This window comes from Ciconia boyciana, chromosome 15, assembly GCF_034638445.1.
Source record: "Ciconia boyciana chromosome 15, ASM3463844v1, whole genome shotgun sequence".
NCBI classification, from domain to species: domain Eukaryota; kingdom Metazoa; phylum Chordata; class Aves; order Ciconiiformes; family Ciconiidae; genus Ciconia; species Ciconia boyciana.
The window spans coordinates 8,762,857-8,785,036 of record NC_132948.1 but is presented as its reverse complement, the minus strand read 5'-3'; the positions used below and the strand labels follow the sequence as shown (position 1 = coordinate 8,785,036).

The following is a 22,180-nucleotide window of genomic DNA, read 5'->3' as shown; positions in this document are numbered from 1 at the left end:
ACGAGGTTCAGCGGTAAGCAGTGCGGTGCAGCCGGGCCGGCCATGGGGAATGCCACTGCCGGGTTCAGCCGGGCACGCTGGGGCGGCTGCACGCCGGCCATGGGTGCCGTCAGATTGGCCTTGCAGCAAAATCTGCTCGGCGCAGAGATATGGCATGGTTTTCTGGAGCCCGATGGCCCCTCGGTCCTGCAGGCAGCGGAGCATCCCCCTGGGGACACATGCTCGTCCCTGGCCGTGCTGGCAGAGCAGCTGCATCTCCCTAGGCCGGTGGGGCCGGGTGGATCTGGCAAGCGAGGCAGCTCTGTCCCTGGATTTCTGCAGCTTTTCATGTTGTTTCCTCCCCTCCCACCCCCACTCCAGTTTTATCAGCTCCGTTGAAATAGGTCCCTGGAGGGAAACCCATCGGCGCTGCGGAGCCTTGGCAGGAGGAGAGCGGATGCGTCCCGGCCGGGTGTCCCCACGGGGAGGCAGGCAGCTGCAGGCAGCTGTGCTGGCAGGAAGCCGTGCAGACGCCCCGCTCTGGGACCTGCCTGGGCCCCGCCTCGCAGGTGGGGAAACTGAGGCACGGCCCTGCCAGGTGGGGATGGGGATGTGAGGCGCTGTGGCAGGGCTGGGTGCTCGGCGTCTTGCACGGCCACCGCCTGGGCCGGGTGGCGAGCCATAGCGGCCGCTTGCATGGCTGTGCCGCTCACCAGGGAGCTGGCCACCCCTCGGCCGGCTGCAGCGCCTGTCCCCACGCTCTGCCCTGGTGAATGAAGCTGCTTTGACCGGGGCCCAACCTAACCACGGTGTGCCCTGGGCCGCTCGCCCTGCAGGTACGCGTCCGGAGTGGCGTGCAGCCGTGCCGGCCGGGGGCTGCCAGGGCGGGGGGCTTGGCGTCGGGGTGTTGGGGCCGCCCTGACGCCGCCGTGTGCTCTGTCTTGCAGCGCGGCCGCCTCGCTGGAGCCACGGCAATGAATGGGCACGCTCTGCCGGCTGGCACGCCAGTGCATCCCCGGGGCTGGCATGAGTTCTGCGAGCTGCACGCCATCAGCACTGCCAAGGAGCTGGCACGGCACTACCTGCGCTTCGCCACCGAGCACCCGCACCATGACCTCCTGGCCGCCGAGAACTTCTCGGTGCAGTTCACCGACCTCTTCCAGCAGTACTTCTGCCACGAGGTGAAGGAGGGCTTCGCCATGAACCAGCTCCATATCCTGCCCGCCGGCCCGGCACGGGATTACCGGGAGACGCACCGGTGGCACACGGACGCCTCCCTGGGTACGGTGGCCGCCAAAGCCGAGGTGGAGCCAGGTGCCCGCCCCGAGCAGCCCGGCCGAGCCCCCGAGGCCGCCCCGACGGGGCTGCGCAAGTCGCGGAGCTTGGAGGAGCTGGCGGGGCCGGCACGGCGGCCCTTCTCGCTCAGCCAGCTGCGCAGGAGCTGGCGCAGCCTCTTCCGACGCCGTTCCTCGGACACCCTCCCTGGGGACGGGGAGGCGGCGGCGGAGGCAGCTCTCAAGCCGGGACTGGGCAAGCGCATCCTGCCATGGGGGCTGTCGCGGGAGCAGCCCCCTGAGGTGCGCAAGGAGGGTCTCCTCAAGTACGGGCTGCTGGATGAGACCTCCCTGGACAGCGGGACACGCTGGCAGCGCTGCCGCCTGGTGCTGCGGCAAGCGGGGACACCCGATGGCGAGGAGTACGTGCTGGAGCTCTTCGACCCGCCCAAGGTGAGGACCTGCCGGCTCTCGCCCGTTTCAGCCGGGCGATGCAGTGGGCTGGGGACGATGGCAGGGTGCCGGCACGTCCCGCAGGGAGGAGCGGGGCCACAGTGCATCCCTGATTGCAAGGGTTTCTCACCATGGGCGATGTCTGGGCACAAGCCCGGGACCCAGACGGGTTTGCTCTGCCACTGCTCTCCCTCCGCTGCAGCCACACAAGGCTGCACCCTGTTTATTTAAGACCTCTGAGAAGGAGAGCTGAGCCATTGCTGCGGGCTTGCGTTTGGGGGGTGAAAGATGCTGTGACTACGTGCCGAGGGCGATGTGTGCTAATTATTGTGATCAGTCGAGATGCAATTGCCTTTCTCCCTGCTGGGACCCCAAACCTGGGTTTTCCAGCTGGAAGCAGAGCGCCGGCCTTGTGAGCTGATAGAGGCTGGTGGCCTCCATCCCACTCATCCCCAGCCCCATGGACCCGTCCCAGCAAGGTGGGGGGTCACCGTGTCTGGTGAACCCCAAATTCACCCTGTCCCCGCTGTGCTGTGGCTTCAGCAGCCAAAGCATCTGCTCACCTGGACAAGCTGGGAAAGGAAGGGGAAAATAGAAATTAGGCTCTGTGCCTTCCTCTGCTCCCTGTGGGACCTGTAAGGGACTTGAATTTTATTTTTGTAAGTACTTTTGTGGCTAGAAATTCAGATCTCTGCTACCCCGGGGAGCTCCCGTGGTGCTTAGACGCCGGCTGGAGCGGAGATGATGCAGGATGTGAGTGAACGGGGAGCGATGCGGGGGGAGCTGTGGTGTTTAATCTTTAAAAAGACAGTTCCTCCACATGGCAGGTCTTACGCAGGCCTGATGGGCTGGGTTTTCTCTTTCTTTTTCCTTTTTTTTTTTCTTTTTTTTTTGTACTCATTTAACTTTGACTAACTTGTGCTTCGGAAGGAGGAAGCCTCTGGTAGAGCCGGAGCCTTGTCCCTGCCTTTGGGCTGTGTTTGCTGCTCACCGTGGCAGCGGGGCCAGTGAGCAGCCAGCTGAATTCCTGCTATTTCTGTCAAACAACTCCAATATTAAATATTTAAAAAAAAAAAAAAAAAAGGCAAACCCAACACCAAAATTGTGAAATCTGAAAGTAGAAGCCAGTTTTGCTCCATTGGCTCAGGGATTGCGGTTATTTGTCCCTGTGGGAGCGTATGTCCCCATCCTGGGGCACGGGGAGGTCTGCCTCCAGACAGCATCCCTTTGGAGCTCTTGGAGGGTGCTCCCAGCAGCCGGGCAGCGCTGCTGGGTGCTGGCACGGTCCCGACCCCAGCTCACCCAGACGGCACTGGGCACGTCAGACCCCGCCGCAGGGAACAGCCCGGCCGGTGGGGAGGAGGCACTGAGCGGGTGCTATTTCAGGCACTGCTGCCAAATCTGCTGCCAGTTTTGCTCCTCCTCATCCTCCGTGGCTGTTGCCCAGACCTGCCCTCAGGGCTTTGCAAGAGCCAAAAATAAAAGCGAAATGAGGGGATGCCCGTCCGGGGGTGGCTGTGCTCCCTGGCGCAGGGGGACTTTGGCAGTTGGGGCCGAGCACAGCCCTCCATGGGCACCCACATGGGCCCCTCGCCACCCGGGCACCAAGCCCCTGTGCATTTTATTTCCCCCCCGCCCCGTGCATGTTATGGCTGCAATGGATTTGGTCACCTCCACACCAGGTAAAATCCCTGGTGACCCGGCACAGCCGTGGGGGCAAGGCGAGCCGACCTTTCTGCCCAGTCTTTTCCCCCAAAGGCTTTTGGGTGCAACGCAGGGAGCAGAGCCATCGCACCACTGGCACTCGTGCACTGGAGCAGCACCTTTGTCCTGCAGGATGAACGCCCGGTTGGGCCCCTGCTGCGTCCCCCCTGTCCCCAGGACCTGGTGCTTGCAAACACTGCTTTTTCCCTTTTTTTTTTTTCCCTTTTTTTTCTTTTTTTCCCCTCCCCTCCCTCCCCCTGGGAAGCAAGCCCAGCGCACAGCACGTTCTTCCTCTCCCCACAGCCCCTGACCAGCTTTGACCCATGGGCGGGAGGCGTTGAAAACAAGACATTTAGCAAGTTCCCCAGCGCTTTGCAGCATTATTCCTTGCAGTTTGCAACAAGTCTCCATCCCAGGGAGTTTTCCCGGTGAGTCCCTGCCACTGCGGGGCTGGGGCCCCTGCGGTCCCCGGGGCCTGAGCAGGGGGTTTCTCAGCCAGGTCCGCAGAATGGGGGATGTTCCTTGCTGGATTTCGCGAGTCTCCGGAGTAAATTGCTTCCTGTGCAAATATTCTCAGGGCGGGTCCTTCCTTTCTAATTAACTGGGCTGGGGCCAGATCCTGTCTCATTTACAGCAGGATCCAGCCCCTTTCACAGTAACTGCAGTTGAATTCTGGGGGCGGTGGAAAGCCTCCCACAGTGCTGGTGGGTCCCACTCCCCAAGCCCAGCAAGGGGCAAGCCGCGGAGCAGTGGGTACAGAACAGCTTGTTGGTGGTTTTTTTTCTTCCTTTAAAATAACTAAATAACCAATAACTCCCCGGGGAAGGCTGCGGGGAGCCCCCTCCCCTCCATCCTCCAGCTGTGGGGAGCCCCCTCCCCTCCATCCTCCAGCTGTGGGATGCTCACAGGGCTTTGCTGCTGCCTTTCGCCCATGTTGTGGATCTGTTCCTGATTTGAAGATGCTGTTGATCATCATGGAAGATTAATGGTTTTAAATAAGCAACTGTAAAAACAGTCCTTGGGCACTTTCATCCCCGGCTGGTCTCTGGACCATTAGGGTGGGTCACCCTCGAGGTCTGCCCAGAAGCGCCCTCCTCTTCTCCCTTTCTACCCTTTAAATAATAGACGTAAATGGAAATTCAGCCCAGCCTCCCAGCTTTACAGCATCAAGCCAAGCCCCCAAATATTCAGCACCTTGCAATGACCTTGGAAAGGCAGGGTGCGTGGGGAAAGGGAGTGGCCACACGTGTGCCCCACTGTGGCTTGGCCATCGCTCCCTTGCTCTGCTTTTGGCAGCTTTTATCTTATTTTCTCCCCTACTTTCCCTCCGGTGCGCTCCAACAGGGCCTCTCAGCCTAATCCTGTAACGTGCCTGGCATCAAAGGGAGCTGGGTGCTTTGAAGAGCCCTAATTCCATTTACTGCTTGGGTGGCTGCAGCCCGTGCTGCGGTGGCTGGGCGAGGGGGTGAGCGTTGGCGAGCCGAGCCGGAGCCGCCGGTGGTCCCTGCGGTGCTGCCTGGTTTGGGCATTCCATCCCCCAGGGATGTGTCAGTCTCGCGGGAGCTTCAGCTGGACGAGGTGGGGCTTCCCATGCTTGCAGTTGCTGCTGGGTTGGTTTTGGCATCGCCCCTTCCTCCCTCGAGCGCTGGAAAAACGATGTTGCAAAGGAGGGATTTGGAGATGATGGGATCCGGAGCTCTCCCAGGAGCGGGTCTCAGGGCACCCAGCGCAGGGCAGGGGGGCACCCAGACCCCCATGCTGGGGACGTGCTGGGGGTGCCGGTGTGCTGGGGAGAGGAGGGGAGCGAGGATGCCGTGCCGCCGACCGGGGCCGGGGTGAGGTGATGAAGCTCCGTGGCACATGGACCCAGCACCAGCGGGGCCATCCTGACGTGCAGAGCGCCTGGAGCAGGGGGATATTGGGGTACATGATGCTTGTACGTATGGGTGCACATGTGCACAGGAAGACCAGTGAAACCCTGGGTATGGTCCTAGGCGTGCAGCCTAGGTGGATTCTCTGATGTCTACTATGAGGGCGATGCTCGCCAGCCCTCCCTGCTTTCCACGGAGGCACTAAGGGCTTTCTCCTCTACCACACCATGTATTTTCACATAACTTGTAGGATCAGGTAGCTCTGAGGCCTCTCCACCTTCATCAATTTAAGCCAAAGCTGGCAAAACAGGTTTGCATGTTTTAGGGCAGCCCTGCGGGGTTTCAGGGCTGCCCTGTTCATCAGCTGAGCCCCAGCCCCGAGTGCCTTTTATATGGCCAACTCCTGAACCCCACGAAAACTGTAATTTGCAACGGAAATGTCCCGAGCCATTTCTGTTGACCAGATGTTTTTACAGGAAGGGGAAGGGAAATGGGATTTGCATTTGTGCTGGTTTGTTTATAGCATCTTAATGAAATCCAGCGCATCCCGTAAATTGATGGCATGCTGAGACAAGCCAGGAAGACTCCTTCCGCTGAAAACCTGTGGTGCCTGTGTCACAGCTCATACATCTTCAGCCACGGCCACAGGAGGAGCAGTATTTTTATCTCTGCTCAGCGTGAGACTGGTTTGACTTCCTTTTTTTTCTCTTTTTTCCCCTTCCTTTCACCTGAAGCTCGTTTCTGAGAACTGCCACCTCCTGAGCAAGCAGGTCCTGCGCCCCGGGCTCCGATTTTCGGCGCCTGGGGCTCTGCACGGCAGCTGGCCAGGCACGGGGTCGGGGACATCCTGGTGTTGTGGTCCCCATCCCCATCCCAGTTCCTCCTGGAGCTGCTTAGTACCTCCAGGAGCAATTGGGGTGGCTCAAAAGTGGCCTTAAGTGACTCAACCGAGGATATATGGAGAGGCAGTGGAGGAGGGAGAGCTGCTGCCAGTTCCTGCCCGCAGGGACGGAGAGGCCGCATTTTGGGAAGCCTTGACCCCAGCAGCAGCTGCGTTTGCATCCCTAGCCCAGGCAGGGACTTGAGTAAACCCCCTCTTTTGCAGCACAACGCTTTGCTTCAAATCCAAACCACCTTTCCTCTTATTAGTGACCTATAATTATGCTTAAAAACTGCATGTGCCAAGTTGGATGCACAAATGCCCTTGCTGCCGCTGCAGCCCTGTGAGCTCCTCCGTTCCTCTGTTGCTGCACAGAACGATGCAAAATGGTCTTTTCCTCCCAGGGCCACCATGAGTGGGATACTCACTGCCCACGGGCAACGGGTGCCCCGCAAGAAGGGGTTTGCCGGTGATGGGAAGCATCTCAATGTCCCGTCATCTCCCTGGCCTGGGGAGAGGCATGTTTGTGTCAATCTGGATCCCATTTGGTGTCCTCCATCCTGCGAGCCGGAGCGGGCTGGACCATGTGTGCTCCTGCCCTCATCCCTGTGGTTCGCCCAGGGGCAAGCTGGCTCGTGCCACATTTTTTTCTCTCTTTGTTGCAATAAAAAAGTTAATCCCAGGCTGGTGGGAGTGGCTGCCTTGATCCTCCAGCCAAGACCGACCCTGTTGCATCGTCCCTTGGCAGCTGGACAGCATGTGGCCGGAGAGCTGCATCCGTCTCCTGGCATCCCCTGGGGCTGCATCCCTCTCCCTGCATCCCCAGGGACCACATCCCTCTCCTGGCATCCCTCTCCTGGCATCTGCAGGGGCTGCATCCCTCTCCTGGCATCCCTCTCCCAGCAACCCCAGGGACCACATCCCTCTCATGGCATCCCCAGGGCAGGAGCCGGGAAACCTGCTGTGGGGTAAGAGCCGGAGGGGTTTGGGTGTACTGTGATTCCCTTGGGAGAGGCGAAACTGCACCCAAAGGCACCTGGAGCCGCACCGAAACCTGCCCGCAGACTTTCACTGCTGAGCAGGGTGGGCGGCGCATCCCCTCATCACTTCACTTTCGGCGCTGTGCTGCTTGCTGTTCTTCGAAGGCACGTGGGGCTGGGCATCCTTTTGGCTTTTTGAGATTTTGGTGGTGACTTTTTCTATTCCCCCCCCCCCTTTTTTTTGGTATCACAGGGTGAGGGCGCGTGGGGGGAGGGCGATGAGACAAAAGGTTATTTGTCATTTATTAACCACAACTTTTTCCATCCTTGGTCATGCACGGAAAAAACACTTTTAGCAGTGTAACCACAGCCCCGGCGTTAATTGCTGAAGAGCAGAGTTTCTTATTTTGGAAACTGTGTTGCTGGGATGGAGCTCGCTGGGGCTTGATTGGCTTGCAAGGGGAAGGGTGCGGGACGGAGCCCCAACCTGCCGCTTCCCCAGGCGCTGGGATTGTTGGGGTTTGCAGGAGAGGGGCTTGGAGGGTTTCCTTTCTTTTTAAACCCATCCTTTAAAATCCACCCTGCTGTTGCTGGCAGGGATTTGCCCCATCGCTGTGACCCCTCTGCTCACGGTGGTGATGCTTTGCTGCCTGCCAGCATGTGGCTGCTCACTGTCGGGGCTGTCTCCCTTGCATAGACACTGGTGAGCTGCTCGGGTAGGAAAGCACCACGTACAAGCCGAGAAGTGAGCGAAAAAAGGAGTTATTAAATGAATCGCAGGAAAAGGGACTGGGAAGGCGCTCAAGGGCTGCGCTGCTTCCCCCCAAGCCTCCCGCAGCTGGGGGTGCGAGGGGCCGCAGGGTGCCGGTGGGTGCAGGAGGGTGCTGGGTCCCACTCAGCCCTGGCAGCCCGTGTAAGATGCCCGGTGGTGGTTTTTTGGGTGGTTGTCTCTTTTTTCTTTCTTTTTCTTTTTTTTTTTACGGCCCAGGATGTAGCTGTTTCGAGGCTGAGTGCAGCTTCTTTCAAAGGTAAATATTTATGAGAGCCTGCGCAGGCAGCGCGGGGTCTGGAAGGATTCATCCTGGGGGCGGCTTGGCCGGGGCGGACCCCGCTTCTCCCCGCTGGGCAGCTGGTCCCAGCTCCAACCGATGCCCGTGATGGGCATTGTGATATTCAAGGTCATCTGGAGCTTATGTTAAAAACAAAGCATTTTGGGCAAGATCTGCTTCCTTCAGCCAGGCAGGATGCGGTACCAGGCAAGGGGCAGGTCCTGCTTTGGGACCGGAATAACCACCGCGGGGATCGAATGCTCCCACATGGGCTCTCGAAGGTCTTGCATCGTCCTGGGCGATGCAAAACCCCGGGGTGTGCTGGGCATCACAGGGACTCTGTGGGGTCCGTGCTGGACACCCCACGTCCCCCAGCCCTCTGGGGCTGGGCTTTGGGGTGACTCAGTCCCCGGCTGCAGCCAGCTCCTGCTTGCACACAGACACCTTGTTTACTTTCCGCGCTCGTTATTTATTCCAGGAAATTATTAAAGCAGCCCACGCTGGAAGCGAGTTTGGCTTAAAATAAAAAAAAAAAGAAAAAAGGGGCTGGTGAATGCTGCCTGTTTACAGATGGTGTTTATAGCCTCTGTCTTCCCAAACCCCACTGTGAATGTGAGCCGCTGGGCTCTCTGGTTTTGGGGTGATTTGCAGGGTTTTGGGGAGGGAGGGTTGACTCATTCGCACGAATCCGGCAGCCGCTGAGGTTTATCAATGCACAAAGAGGGGCTGTTAGCCCCAAGGATGGTGTGGGGGTTTCTAGCCAGACCCCCCAAATCCCTCCCCATGGGTATGGATTTACCCGGCAGCTCCTGGGGTTGCGTTTCGCAGCCCCCCGGGTTTAATTTAATAAGAAATAGGGGCTCGGTGGGTCGGCGGGGGTGCAGGCTGTGTTTTCTTGTGTCACCGTTCGCTGGCGCTCGGCAGCCGCTCGGGATGGGAACAGAAGGTGCTTTGTGCCCTGGCTGCCCCTGAGCCAGCGCTTCAGGCTGGCACAACGGTGCCTCTTGTCACCACTGAGCCTGGCCCCCTCAGGGATGGCTCTGTCTGCTGCCATGAGCTTTGGGGATGCTCAGAGACAGGGTGTCTTGGAAATTCTTTTGTCCCTCTGGTGTTGGTGGGTTGAGGACGCTGGCTGGGGTTTGGGGTGGGCAGAGAGAGGTTTCTGGGGAGTTGATGGCCAAGGTCTGGGGGGGGCTTAAGCTCACACAGCAGCCCGCAGCGGGGATCACCTCTCGTGTTTCTCTGCTTAACAGAGGCAGGAAACCTCCTATGCCTGGTGCCCCAAGCCCAGAACAGAGAACCCCATGATGGTGCTCACTGCTGCTGTCAGTAGGTTTCAGAGTGAACAGCCTCTGCATGCAGGCAGAGAGGCCAGAGTGCCACCCTAGGGTCCTCCCCAACGTGCTTTGAGGGGGTGACCTGGGCTGGGGGAGCCCTGCAGTGGACGCAGGGTGCAGGAGGCACATGAGAGGCCGGGGGTATGCAGGGAAATGGTCCGAATCAGTGGGATCCCAGCCCCCGTCCCCAACATTGGCATTGGCACGGGGCTGTCCGGGGAGGATTTGTCCCCTTGGGACCAGCCGTGGTGCAAATGCCTGAGGAGGAGCATTGGGATTAGCTGTGCTACCAGCCCCCCAGAGCACTGGGATTAGCAGCTGGAGGACAGATGCTGGGATTAGCTGTGTTGCGAACCTGCGAGGCTGAGTGCTGGGATTAGCCGTGGTGCAAATCCCTGAGGATGAACACCGGGATTAGCCGTGGTGCAAACACCCAAGGACATGTGCTGGGATTATCTGTAGTGCAAAGTCCTCGAGGACAAGCGTTGGGTTTAACCATGGTGAAAACTCACAAGGACAAGTACTGGGATTATCTGTGATGCAAAGTCCCCGAGGATGAATGCTGGGATTACCCATGGTGCAAACCCCCGAGGACGATTGCCGGTGCAGGAGACACTTTGCACCCTCCAGCGCGACCCTTGGTGTGTCCCTCCCAGCCCCACAGGACCCCCGTTGCTGCCCTGCGCCGGGGCAATGGGACGTGTTTCCCCTCCGGTTCACCCGGCATCCCCTGGGATGGGGCTGCGCGTCTCCGTGCTCCTGAGAAACTTCACAAAACTCCCTGGGGCTGTGGGCACAGGATGTGGTTTTATCCCGGCATAACCCAGCACTTGCACCCCTGCAGATCTCGGTGGCCTGCCTGTCCGTCCACCGGCAGCCTGGTGGGCTGAGCCGTGCCTGGGCACGCTGCAGCTCTGGCTGAGGTTTGTCCCATACGTAAGAGGGACACGGCAGGCTCTGTGATTTACAAGAAGCGACAAATCTCACCCGTATCTGTCAGGGACCTTGCACAAGGGCTTGTGGCGCTTCCCCGCCTCCCATGGTGTGACTCAGAGTGGAAGTGAAAGAGCCAGAGCAGGGAAATCCCCGGCGTGTGAAGGGGCTGGCGGCAGCGCCCGCTGCTCTCGAAGGATTTGCTCTCTGCTCTGCACAATCTCGGCCTGCTGGCCCCGCCGCCCTGGCTGTGCCGCTGCCGTCATTGCTCTGCCACCACCATCATCACCATGCCACCATCGTCATCGCCATGCCACCACCGTCATCGCCATGCCACCACCCTCATCACTGTGCCACCGCCGTCATTGCCATGTCACCGCCATCGTCACTGTGCCACCGCCGTCATTGCCATGTCACCGCCATCGTCACCATGCCACCACCGTCATTGCTGTGCCACCGCTGTCATCCCCCTGCCACCAGTGTCATTGCTGTGCCACCACCAGCATCACCATGCCACTGCTGTCGTTGCTGTGCCACCACTGTCATCCCTGTGCCACCGCCGCCTTTGCCAGCAGGGGACTGGGCACTGGCCAGATCTGCTGGTAAGGGTGGGTGGCTCTGGCTCCCTCCTGTGCAAACCAGCATTGCAGGTGGTGGCAGCGTTTTGGGGACCCGGCAGAAATTGGCTGAGCCCAGGGGTGTCTGGGTGGGCGGGGGGTGCCAGCACCCTGCTGGTGTGTGGGTGGTGCCGGTGCTGGTCAAACCCAGAGGTGCCCGCGGCTCTCCCAGGTGCAGGCAGGGCGGCAGTGTGATTTTGCTCTCGTTCTTGGAAAGCTGGCTGCCTTCCTCTTCACCTGAGCGAAAAAAGCTCTCCCAGCATCTTCAGCGTCCCCTGTGCATCCAGCCAGGTCATGCTCCTCACAGCAGCGCTCAGAGCATCACAGTGAGAGCTTTCCTGGCACGTGTGGGCGGGCTGGGAGGAGTTTTGCTTAAAAAAAAAAAAAAAAATCCAAAATATCCTTGTTGTGGAGGTGCGGGGGGACCTGCTGTGCCGAGCCAGCCCTCCTGGGCAGTGGTTTCCCCATCGCTGCTCATACGTGAAAGCAAGAAAAGCAAGAGGAAAGGTGTGCTGTGAAGGCTGCCGGAGGGCGGATCATCGCGAACGGAGCCAGCGGCGCGAGTCGGCATGGGCAGCCCCACTAAACACAGGTAGTAAAGAAAGTGGTGGGCGAAGCTCTCTCTGTGGTGAGAGCTGTTACCGGGGGTTTGCAAGGCGGAAACGCAGCAGCTCCTCTCCGCGCCTGCAATGCCCGAGCGCAGCTGTGACCTTGGCCTGACCTTCAGCTCACACTCCCAGCACGACCACAGCACCGAGCTGGCGTCCGTCTCCTTCCTATATTTGGCAGATGCTGGCTAAACCCCACTTTCTCCCGGCTGCCCTGCCCTCCCCAGGTGCACAGGGGACGCAGAAGCTGTGCTGGCACTCCCCGTGCCGTGCTGGTTCTCCCTGCGCCGTGCCGGCGCTCCCTGTGACACCCCGCGGGGACCCCTCTGGGGTCGGGGATGTGGGGACATGGGATGGGGGGTGCAGTGGGGAGTCCCCCCCCGGGTCGAGCCATGGGCTCCAGCGGGATGCTCTCAGCAGGGAGCAGGAGGGAGTTTCGCCCTGGGGGCATTTTCCTCTATCTCCCAGTTTGCCCCATGTCCCCTGACACTGGGACACAGCTCTGGCCTGTCTGAAGCTTCGTATTTTTAAACGCTAGAAAAATCCCCTGCAAAGAACAAAAATACAAATACTAGGGGTCAGCAGACCGCACATGGGAGGACACTGCTGTCAAGCACTACTTTTAAGTAGGCGTTGAGAGCCAGTGTGGCTCCTCCGTCCCCAGCCACCAGGACGGCCATCCCCATCGGTGGCCCGATGGCCCCAGCAGTGCATGGCCGCTGTCAGCCCCCGCAGGGAGAGGGATTTTGGGGGATCCAGGCCAGATCCTGCTGCCGTCAGCCCTGTGAGCCGGCGATCACCTGTGTCGCACCCCAGGACAGCCGATTTTGCCTGCCAGGTGTCAGGACCAGGGATGCCGCAGAGATGGCGGCTGTGTTCTGGGGGCTTGGGAGTGCAGCTTTACAGGGCATCGTGTCCCTGGGTGATTTGGGGAGGGGGTGCTCACCTTTGTGCTGGGGTTTTCCCCATGTGCACAGGATCCTTTGGGGAGTGGTAGGGTGAAGTCTCTGGGGGGGGAGCCGATGCCGGTCGGGCTGGGGGCTGAGCTGGGGCAACATCCCGAGCATCCTCAGCAGCCCATCCCATCCTGAGCATCCCAAGCCCAGCCGGCAGCGCGGGGTACCCAGCCCCACAATGCTGCTGTGGCATCTCTCTTGCCGAGAAGCAGCCCGTGGGTGCTGGGCGAACACGTGGTGTGTTGAGTGTGCAGTTTTGGTTACCGAGAAATGCCTTTCTCGGTACCAGCCACCATCGAGCAGGGCATCTTGTGGTCAGGTGTGGCGGTTCGGGGGGCAGGGGCACAGTGCTTGCGGTAGGCACTTCTCTGAAGCCAGACTGGTTTTTCAGGCACTGTATCTCTCTGCTGCATCATTTCCTTCTCCCTTCGCGCTCCCCGTCTGCGCTCTCCCTGGGGAGGGACGCAGGGGGCTTCGCCGAACTCCCTTTTCCTGGAATTTCCCACTTCTTAGGAAAACGGGAGGCCGACCCCAACGCCATGGTCGGGATGTGTGCCGATAACGCCCGCCATGCCGGCAAGCTCGGGGACGTGCCGGGCGTCACAACCCACGTGTGGGAAAGCAGCCAGGTTGGGCAACCCCTTTGCTTTGGCCCTGCAGGACTTTGCGCGGGACGCAGTTATCTTCCAAGGACGGCAAAAAAATAAAACTCCTTCAGGATAAAGCACTGGTGCCACTGCGGCCGCTCATGGCACCACCGGCCCCGCCGGCGACAGTGATTGCAGCTGCAGCTGCAATCACTATCACCGGTGGGGCCGGGGGTGCCGCGAGCTACCGCGGTAGCGCCAACCCCGTTGCATGATGCCGTTCGGCGAACGACTTCTAAGAACTTTCTTTTCAGCATAGCTCGGTGCTGATAAGGGCTGATCCCTCTCGCGCTGCGTTTCCGGCCCCAAAGTACACTGAGTCCTCGGTTGAGAGTGTCGAGGGAGGGAGGAAGGAGCGATTGGGAAAAAAAAAAAAGCAAACAAACATGGTTTGGTTGGGTGACCGTGGAGAGTGCTGAGTTGCCGAGCACCCGGTGGGGACCCTTTTGGGGTCTTGCAGCTGGTTGGGGACATGGCAGGGGTGACTTTGCCATGAGCATCACAAGTTTGGAGCAAATTTAATATGCTTTGGTTGGCAAACACCGTCGCATGGCCAAGAGCCTGCAGCCCAGCATCTTTGTGGGGACGGGGGGGGTGGATCGGAGGGAACTGCTGGGAGCCGGCGCAGGGTGACTCAGGCCATGGGATGCTGAAGCCGCCGCGTGAATCACAGCCAGCCTAAATTTTGTTGTGCTGCGCTGGCAGCAAGCCTGGCCCAGAGGGACAAGTGTGCCTGGCACACACTGGCACTGGCTGGGCTTTGCCGGTTGCACGGCGTGGCTCACTTGCAGAGCCGTGCGCTTGGCTTCAGCCACGGGGCCGAGCATGGAGGGGTCGGCTCCATTGCCCAGCACCGGTGCGGGGGGGTCTCTGGGGTGTTCCACACCCAGAAGGTCCCCGGCGCCCCGGATGCAGCCCGGTCCCGGTGGCGGCTGGGCAGGCGCCATGTGCCACAGCCTCGCGGTGGTCAGCGGCTCACTTGCCGGTGCATGGGGTGCGCTGGGCAGCAGAGGAACCGAAAGCTGCCGGGAGGGGTATTATTATTAGCCTTTCTGGAAGTGTTTGCTCAGCGTTTTGTCATGTGCCTGTGTCAGCGCCAAACTGGCTGGGTGCCCATGGGGAGCTCTCGGCACGCCACCGCCAAGCGCGCCGCCGACCCCCCCGCACCCATAACCGGGGTGCTCCTGGCCTGCACCCCAATTTCCCCATCAGTGCACACAGTCTCCCTGGCACACGCTGCCATGCTGGGATCCCTCTTCTCCCTCCTCTCCTCCACCCATCCCTCTGCTGCTGGGTCCTTGGGGGCCACTGAGATGGGTCCCCGCTCTGGGTGCCGCTCGGCCCCCCTGGAGTGCCCCAACAGCGGTCGGACAGTGCCGTGCAGGGTATTTCCTTGCCACGTGGGGTATTTCCTTGCCAGTGGGGTATTTCCCTGCAGAGCGGGGTATTTCCTTGCTGGCTGCTGTGCCTTGGGTGGCTCCCGGCAGGCTCGACCCCCATCCCAGTGGAGCAGCGGGACGTGGGGCAGCGTTTCGGGGTACGGGGCTGTCGGGGCTCAGCTCAGCTGCTGTGCTCCCTTCTGCAGGGCTCCAAGCCGAAGCTGCACGCCGCCTGCTCTGCCGTCCAGGAGGTGCGGAGGTGCACACGCCTCGAGATGCCCGATAACCTCCACACCTTCGTCCTCAAGGTAGAGCCCGGCTGAGGGGGTCCGCAGCCAGCCCTGAGGCCTTTCCCACCCTCCGGGTGCACGTGGCATGTGCCGAAAGCTCCTGTGCCAAATTTCGGTTCCTCTTCCCAGCCAGGGACAGGGTCCATGGGGGGATGCGGCATTCGGGGTGGGGTACGCTCTGCCCCGGCTGGGGTCAGGGTCAGTCCGTGAGCGCAGGTGGGTGGGAGGGGGATGCGCATCTCTCTCTCTGAAGCCCCCTTGTCACTCTCCAATGTCCCCCAGGTCACCAACGCCACCGACGTCCTGTTTGAGGCGGGGGATGAGCAGCAGCTCAGCTCCTGGACAGCTGAGATCCGGGAGTGTGCGCGCAGGGGGTAAGCGCCCGGCGGGTGTCCCTGAGCCTGGGGATGGTGACAGCTGCTCCGTGTCCCCCAGCACCGTGCCGGCCCCCCGCTGCCACCGCTCAGCCTGGCTTCTCCTGTCCCCGGCAGGTCCGACATGGGCGACCCTGAGCTCCTGGCGTGCCGGCACCCCGACCCCGCGGCCGCCAGCCCCACCACCAGCACCGACAGCCAAGGTGAGCAGCGGGGACACCCAGGGGAGCCTAGGGACAGGGGACCCCAGGAACAGGACATCTCTCCCCGGGGAGTCCCTGCATCCTGCCATGGCCGGCTGGGCTGATCGGGCATCCCCAAATGGCATGGCAAGGGGGCAGGGCCAGAGGGGAGGGGGACAGGGGCGATGGGCAGGGGTCTCCACTTCCCCAGGGCGCTCATCCCTGTGCCCTGGCAGGGGCGACACCGGGGGGCCCGGGGGAGACAGCGGGGCCGAAGATGGAGCAGTTCCTCTCCTCCTGCCCCTGGTTCCACGGGTCCATCTCCCGCGTGAAGGCGGCTCAGCTGGTGCAGCTGCGGGGGCTGGAGGGCCATGGCGTCTTCCTGGTGCGGCAGAGCGAGACGCGCCGCGGCGAGTACGTGCTCACCTTCAACTTCCAGGGCAGAGCAAAGGTACGTGCGGGAGAGGGGCTGGGGCGGGGGGGGGGAATCTCGCAGGAGCCCCTCGGGCAGCCCCCCTGCCGTGGCAAGGTCCCTGTCCCATCGCATCCCACCCCAGGGAGATGCTCTCCTTGCCTGCTCCGTGCCCCGATGCTTGCTGCGGGCTGGAGGTCCCATCCCCGCTCCTGGGGGGCAAAACCCCCTGCAAGCGAGCAGGGCACCATGGGCTGGGGATGCAGCACGTCATGCTAAGGCTGTTTGTCCCCCCAAATATCCCCGTGGCCCTCCATCATCTCCTCCAGCAAGGGAGCCGGTGGAAAGGTAACAGGTCCGTGCTTCTCCCCGCAGCACCTGCGGCTGGCACTGACGGAGCGGGGCCAGTGTCGTGTCCAACACCTCCACTTCTCCTCCATCGTGGAGATGCTGCACCACTTCCATCGCTACCCCATCCCGCTGGAGTGCGGGACAGCCTGCGACGTCCGTCTGTCCAGCTACGTTGTCGTCCTGCCCCAGCCGCAAGGTACGCGGGCACGGAGGGATGGGGACGTTCCCATGGGGTGCAGGGATGGGGGTCCTGTCCTGGCGGGAGGGTCCCCGGGGTGGATGCGGACGCCCTGGGGCTGGGCAGAGCTGGGCCCTTCAGCCGCATGCGGTGCGGGGGGAGTGGAAGCGCCCGTGCAGCGGCACAAAAGGTGACCCCTGAGCTCCCGGCTTCCTCTTTCGAGAAAGGAGAAGCTGCCCCAAACCGCCGGCCGCTCCCCAGCCCTGATAGCTGCAGCAGGGGCGATGGGGCAGGAGCATCCCACCGACCAGCCATCTCTCCCCTCCACCCGCAGCTCCCGGCTCTGGCAGCACGGTCCCTCTCCCCCAGCCCGTTCCCAGCTGGAGCCCGGAATTCAGCCTTGCCCTCGCTGGCTCCTCCTGCCCCCGTGGCCCCGACGAGACCCCCCCGGGTCCCCCACCGGAGCAGATCTTCCACCTTGTGCCGCCGCCGGACGAGCTGGCGCAAAGCCTGCGCCCGAGTGGGACGGCCACGGCCCCTGGCCCCTGGCACCGCGATTCGGACTACGAGGCGGAGGCACCAGGCCGGGGCCACGTCCGTGCCATCGACAACCAGTACACGCCGCTCTGATGGGCACCACACCAGCACTGGGATGCACTTTCGGGTGGAGAAATCCTAGAGACCTTCGGGGTATCCCATCGAGAGAAAGAATGTACCTAGTTTCTTCCTTCTGGTTAGGGATGATTATTATATTTTTGCAAGGAAGGGGGTAATTTTTCACTCCAGTACGGGTGTGCTCCCTCTCTTCGGCCTGTTAAAGGGCCTTTTTTTTTTTTGTTGTTGTTGTTATTATCAAAGCTTTCTCGTTACTGTTTACACGTGCCGCTCCTGCCTGCGTCCCTGCATGCCGAGCATCACGCCGTCAGACTCGATCTCCCGCCTGTCCCTGACACAACAGTGCCCAGAGAAGGAACCAGGGTCTTGTGTTACACCCATATAATTGGAGAAAGGAAAAAAAAGGGAAAAAAAAGAAGAAAAAAAGAAAAAAAAAGTGGGTCATAAATTCATTGACCAGTTGCTGCTCTGGGCTGCACACAGGCGAAGACGAGCCCCGTCCTCCCGCCCCAGCACGTGCTGCCGCTGCCAAACCCACCAGCAAAGCCCGACCTGCCAGAGCTGAGCTCCCGCATCAGGTGAAGATGACGATCGTGATCAGAGTTTGGGCTTTATTTTTAGATAAGGCAAAAACTGGCCTTTCTTGCTTTTTTTTTTTTTTTTTTAAGCCTAGCACAGTTGCAGTCACTCCCTGCACCAGCCAAATACTTACGCCATTAGCCTTGCTAATTAAGACGTGAACACTAACTGCTCCATCCTTAGGAATGTCACTAGCTGAGAACTAATGCGGAGACTGACAGCAACCACTCCTCCCGGTGATGGAGGCGTTTTATCCCGGTGATGATGGGGGCATTTTATCCCGGTGGTGGAAGCATTTTCGGCACAAATCTAGAGGGAGTTTTTCCCCAAAAACATTTTTTTACCTCGCCAGCGCAGGCGGCTGCCCACGCCACTCTCTTGCCTTCCCGCTCCCCCAAAAACTGTGTAACCAAGAATTTGGCGGTATTTAAAGCTATGCAACAGCCTCTCGCAGGCGAGGGGGTGCCATCGGCGTACACCTGGAGGGAAAGCCTCTCCCAGCCAGCCCCCCCAAGCCCGCAGAGGGGCTGCACCCCCCGATGTGCCTTAGGTGGAGGAGGCCGGTGGGTCGGCAGCTCTTCGGCTGTAATTACACACACTGCAGGCACTTTGGTTTGCCTGTGTGCATCGCCCTAGGAGCACTGGTTGCTTGCACAGCGAGTTGCACGCCAAGCGAGACGTAGGCGCTGCCGTAACTCCTGCGGGAACAACCGTGCATCCAAGGAAATCCCCGGGCTCGATGTCTCCCCGGCCCCGGTGAAGACCCACACAAGGAGAGCAGCTCCAGAGCCAGGAGCGCAGCCGTGCCCCAACCTCCGCTGCTCTTTTCAGGCTCTGCAGCCGTTGGTGCCGCCGAGCCCCGGGGCCGCTTTACCTGCTGGTGCCTGGGGCAGCCGAGAGAGGAACCACTTCTTAGAAGCTGCCGTTATTTTAAGAATAAGGAAGGGGCTGGAGCCGTTGCGACACGCAAGAGGGGATGTTCGCAGCATTCAACTTCCAGATTTCTCAGCACAGCCCGTGTGGCGCTCCACGGGATTTCGGATGCAAAACTTGCTTTGAAATTGCCTTACAGGAAAGCCTTTTTATTTTAATTTTTTTTTAATTTAATTTTTTTTTTTTCCTTGAGGTGGGAGCCCTCAGGAGCATTAACATTTAGGAATTAATTTGAAAGCAAGTAAAAAAAAAAAAAGCCTCGTGGGGCCGAGTTAGGGAGTTTTTGCAAAAATCCAGCCTCTAGGCTTTGCCGTGAAGCCAGCACGTGATGAGCCCGGTTGGCAGTCAAAGCCCGAGGAGCCGAGCTCTGCTCAGGGTCAGGAATTGAAGGGCAAGACCACAGTGCTGTTGGGCTGGGCTGGGCCAGAAAGGGCAGATGTAGTGCGGGCAGGGGCCAGGACCGGGCAGGGCCAAAATAGCCAGGGCCAAACAGGCCAGGGACTGGCCATGAGAGCAAATCTGGTTTTCTAAGTAGCAGTCAAAGGATGAGGGCTGGGAGAAACTGGATACCATCGAACTGCGAAACCACTTAGGATTTGCATTTTGTGCCTCCCCATCTCTTGCCCCAGCCCTCTCCTGGGCTGTCTTTGTACATTCAGAGCAGGCAAGGTCTTTTTTTCCCCCTTCCTCTGTTTCAAATGACTTGAAAATGGGCACACGGGAAGCAATCCTGTATTTCAGTGGGGATCAGTGTTTCCTGGCGCTCAGCACACACCGTCGCACACTCACTTTTGAAACCGGAGCATTAAGAGCAAATTGCGCTGGCCGGTCCCACCTCCAGCACTGCCAAACCTGGCGAGGCTGCTGGAGAAACAAAGGCAGCCCTGTCCTCGGCTGGAGCTTCTCGGCCGTATCCGCATCCCATTTTCCTCCCCAGACCAGCACAAAGGCTGCAGCAAACGGCAGGAGTGTGTATAGCCAGGGCTGGTTTGTGCCAGGCAAGTCAGGTCCCTTCATTGCTAATAAATCACTCCCCATGGTTTTGCATTTATAGGGATGAAGAAGGGAAGGGGAGGAAGCATAGCACAAGTTGTTGGCTCCTTTGCTTGCTTGGTGCGTGGTTCCCGGAGCATGCATGCCTTGGGAAACACTCGCACATGCTAAATCTAAGGTTCAAAGAGCTGATTTTAGTCCTGCTCCAGGCAGCCACATTCAAAGGGGTCTTTCCCCAAAAGATGAGGTGGTCTCACCCGAATCACCCTATCCTCAGAGCATCTGCAAGAAAGAACAGGCTGGGAAAAGGGATTGCTATTCACAGCCAGCACAGCCCTTGCCAGATAAATCAGATGCTGCTGCTGCTGCTGGGATGGGTTGTTTTGGCACGCCAGGGCTTATTGTTCCAGCACCAACAACTAAACATGCACATGCATGTGGTATTTTTAACCTGCAGTTTAATTGCAAGGGATTTCTCCATAGGTTAAATGGAACTTGCTGTGCTTGATGAGCAAAATATACATTGAGTTCATCATCGCCCCGTCAGCCACTTCCCCTGTGCGAACAGACTCCGGTGGATGCAAACTCCCATTCTCCCCACTAGTGAGCAGTGGGAAAGTCGCTCTGATTATTTAATAGAGTTATTTCCTTCTCAGACCTCACCAACAAGGTAGCCAAGGGCTGTTCCACCAGCTAGCCTCTCCTTGCCAGAGGGCTTCTTTGGTTTAAGCTAATCTAGCCAAGCCCAGAGCTGCTGCTCCCAGCTCCACCATCTCCCCATCTCAGTCCTCCCCACCCAACCCCAGCTGCACCAGGACCTGGGGGGATTTTTGGGCTATTTCCCCAGCTCCTGAAGGCTGCGTTTGAAATCCCGTTTCTCCTAGAAACCATCTGGCTTGCGCCACAGGTCAGAGCCTGACACGCAGCTCTACCTCTGTTCCTGCCAGCACACATTAATGCAGCCCATAAGGTACTCCTCTTATAGCAGTGGGCAAAGAGCATTAAGCCATTCCATTGTATGGAATATAAGCAACCTGAAGGAATTTTTATATTTTTCTAAACTCGGGAAAAGTGCCTAGGACTGAGCAGGTTTAGTTCCCCAGCCCACGTGGGCTTTTATCGGCCTTTAAGAAGTATCAGCATTGAGTTTTGGGAGGAGTGGAAGCCACGGGAAAAGCCCCTGCATGGCTGCGTGCTGCAGGTACAGCCGCCTCCTGGGCTCCCACGGAGGAGAAGGAGCTTTTCCGAGAGCTGAAATAAAGTCAGATGTGACCGCCAAGGTCTCAGCTTCTGCCTTGGCCCTGGAGATGGGCACCTGCAACACGAGTTGGGATCCCACGTAACGAAGCCGTGACCCAACCGGCAGCGACTCTCGGTGCCTTGGGCTGGAGCCTTTGCCCAGTGACCACTCACGCAGTCCCCCCGAGGAGAGGGCTGTTAGGGAGGGAAGCCCCATCTCAGCCAGCTACTCAGGACAGTTGTTTTTGGCAATAAAGATGCAAAACAGGCAGTGCCTTCCCTCTCTCTGACAGCGGGGACCTGGCTTAGCGCGGAACCTAAGACTTGGGTCCAGCCAGAACTTCTCACCCTCGTCTCCATCTTACGCTTAGGAAACCACTTGCTGCTTGCTGACAGAGCCTCCCCGTCGGTGGCTTTTGCGTGTCCTTACAGCTGACGGCTTCTGAAGGAGTTCATGCCTTGAAGCGTTATTTAATCTCTTCATCCATCCCTCCCTCCTGCATCCCAGCCCTGCGGAACGGCACCAGCAATCCAGAGCAGGTTACCAAACACTGACACCCCCGTTGCCTCACCGATGGTTTTTACATCAAAATTATTTTGGGGCAAAGCTTCTAGGAAGAGGTCCAGGTCTGGAGTGAGGCCAAAGCTTCTCATTTCTTAGAGCCTCCGGACCACAGAACACTGCTGTCATCCAACCAACGCAGTTTTACTCTAACAAGCATATAAAGCCTTCAAATCTTGACTAACAGGTTTGAGTATTCCAAATTTTAATTGAAGCTTGTTCGATGCGAACAGACCCAACCTTTGCCAGCAACTACCAGAGGTGGGGGAGGCAACCGCGCATTCTCTAACTCAGCCTTTAGCAGGATGATTAAAGCCAACAGTTTGTTGGATGAAAAGTGTCTTGATCTCAAAATTCTACTTTTCACCTGCACAGAAGAGTTGTTCTTGTATAGTAGGTTTTTCTATATATTGTTTCTGTATGTACTGTACAAGTAACTTATTCTTGAATAATGCAATTTTACCATAATATAAAAAAAATCTGCTCTTAATAAACTGTTTTTAGAACTCGTTTCTCACTTTTAGTCTTTAGTCTGATTCTCTCTAGGTGCCTGGATACTGTTTTAACAGATACTGGATTAATGGCTGCAAAAGACAGAAATCCTCCCTTAGAAATGAAAAGCAAGCCGATAGCCTATGGGAAAAGCTGTTCCTTCTCGGAAGACGCATTCAAGGAGTCCTGCCCCAAGCCACCATCACTGTCTGCAACCGTCTCATGCCCCCTGCTGCCCACCTGAACATGAATTCAGTACATTTCACTGCACTGCTGACCTGGAAGGATTAAGACAGAAGCTGCAGCAGTATTT

General features: G+C 59.0%; 1 protein-coding gene across 6 annotated transcripts in view; it reads left to right on the top strand.

Moving 5' to 3' along the window:
- SH2B3 (SH2B adaptor protein 3) overlaps positions 1-21,898 on the top strand; it is a 30,256-nt gene extending 8,358 nt beyond the window's left edge. For 2 of the 6 annotated variants that reach the window (XM_072880387.1, XM_072880386.1), the window contains exons 2-8: positions 927-1,706; positions 14,874-14,975; positions 15,240-15,331; positions 15,449-15,534; positions 15,750-15,964; positions 16,301-16,472; positions 16,789-17,237. In XM_072880387.1, the coding sequence (XP_072736488.1) occupies positions 954-1,706; positions 14,874-14,975; positions 15,240-15,331; positions 15,449-15,534; positions 15,750-15,964; positions 16,301-16,472; positions 16,789-17,084 (1,716 nt within the window). In that variant the 5' untranslated portion in view covers positions 927-953 and the 3' untranslated portion in view covers positions 17,085-17,237. Of the gene's footprint in view, positions 1-621; positions 816-926; positions 1,707-14,873; positions 14,976-15,239; positions 15,332-15,448; positions 15,535-15,749; positions 15,965-16,300; positions 16,473-16,788 lie in introns of those variants that run through there. The other 4 variants (XM_072880388.1, XR_012045306.1, XM_072880390.1 and 1 more) reach the window with 4 other exon arrangements.
- Positions 21,899-22,180: the final 282 nt, after the last annotated feature.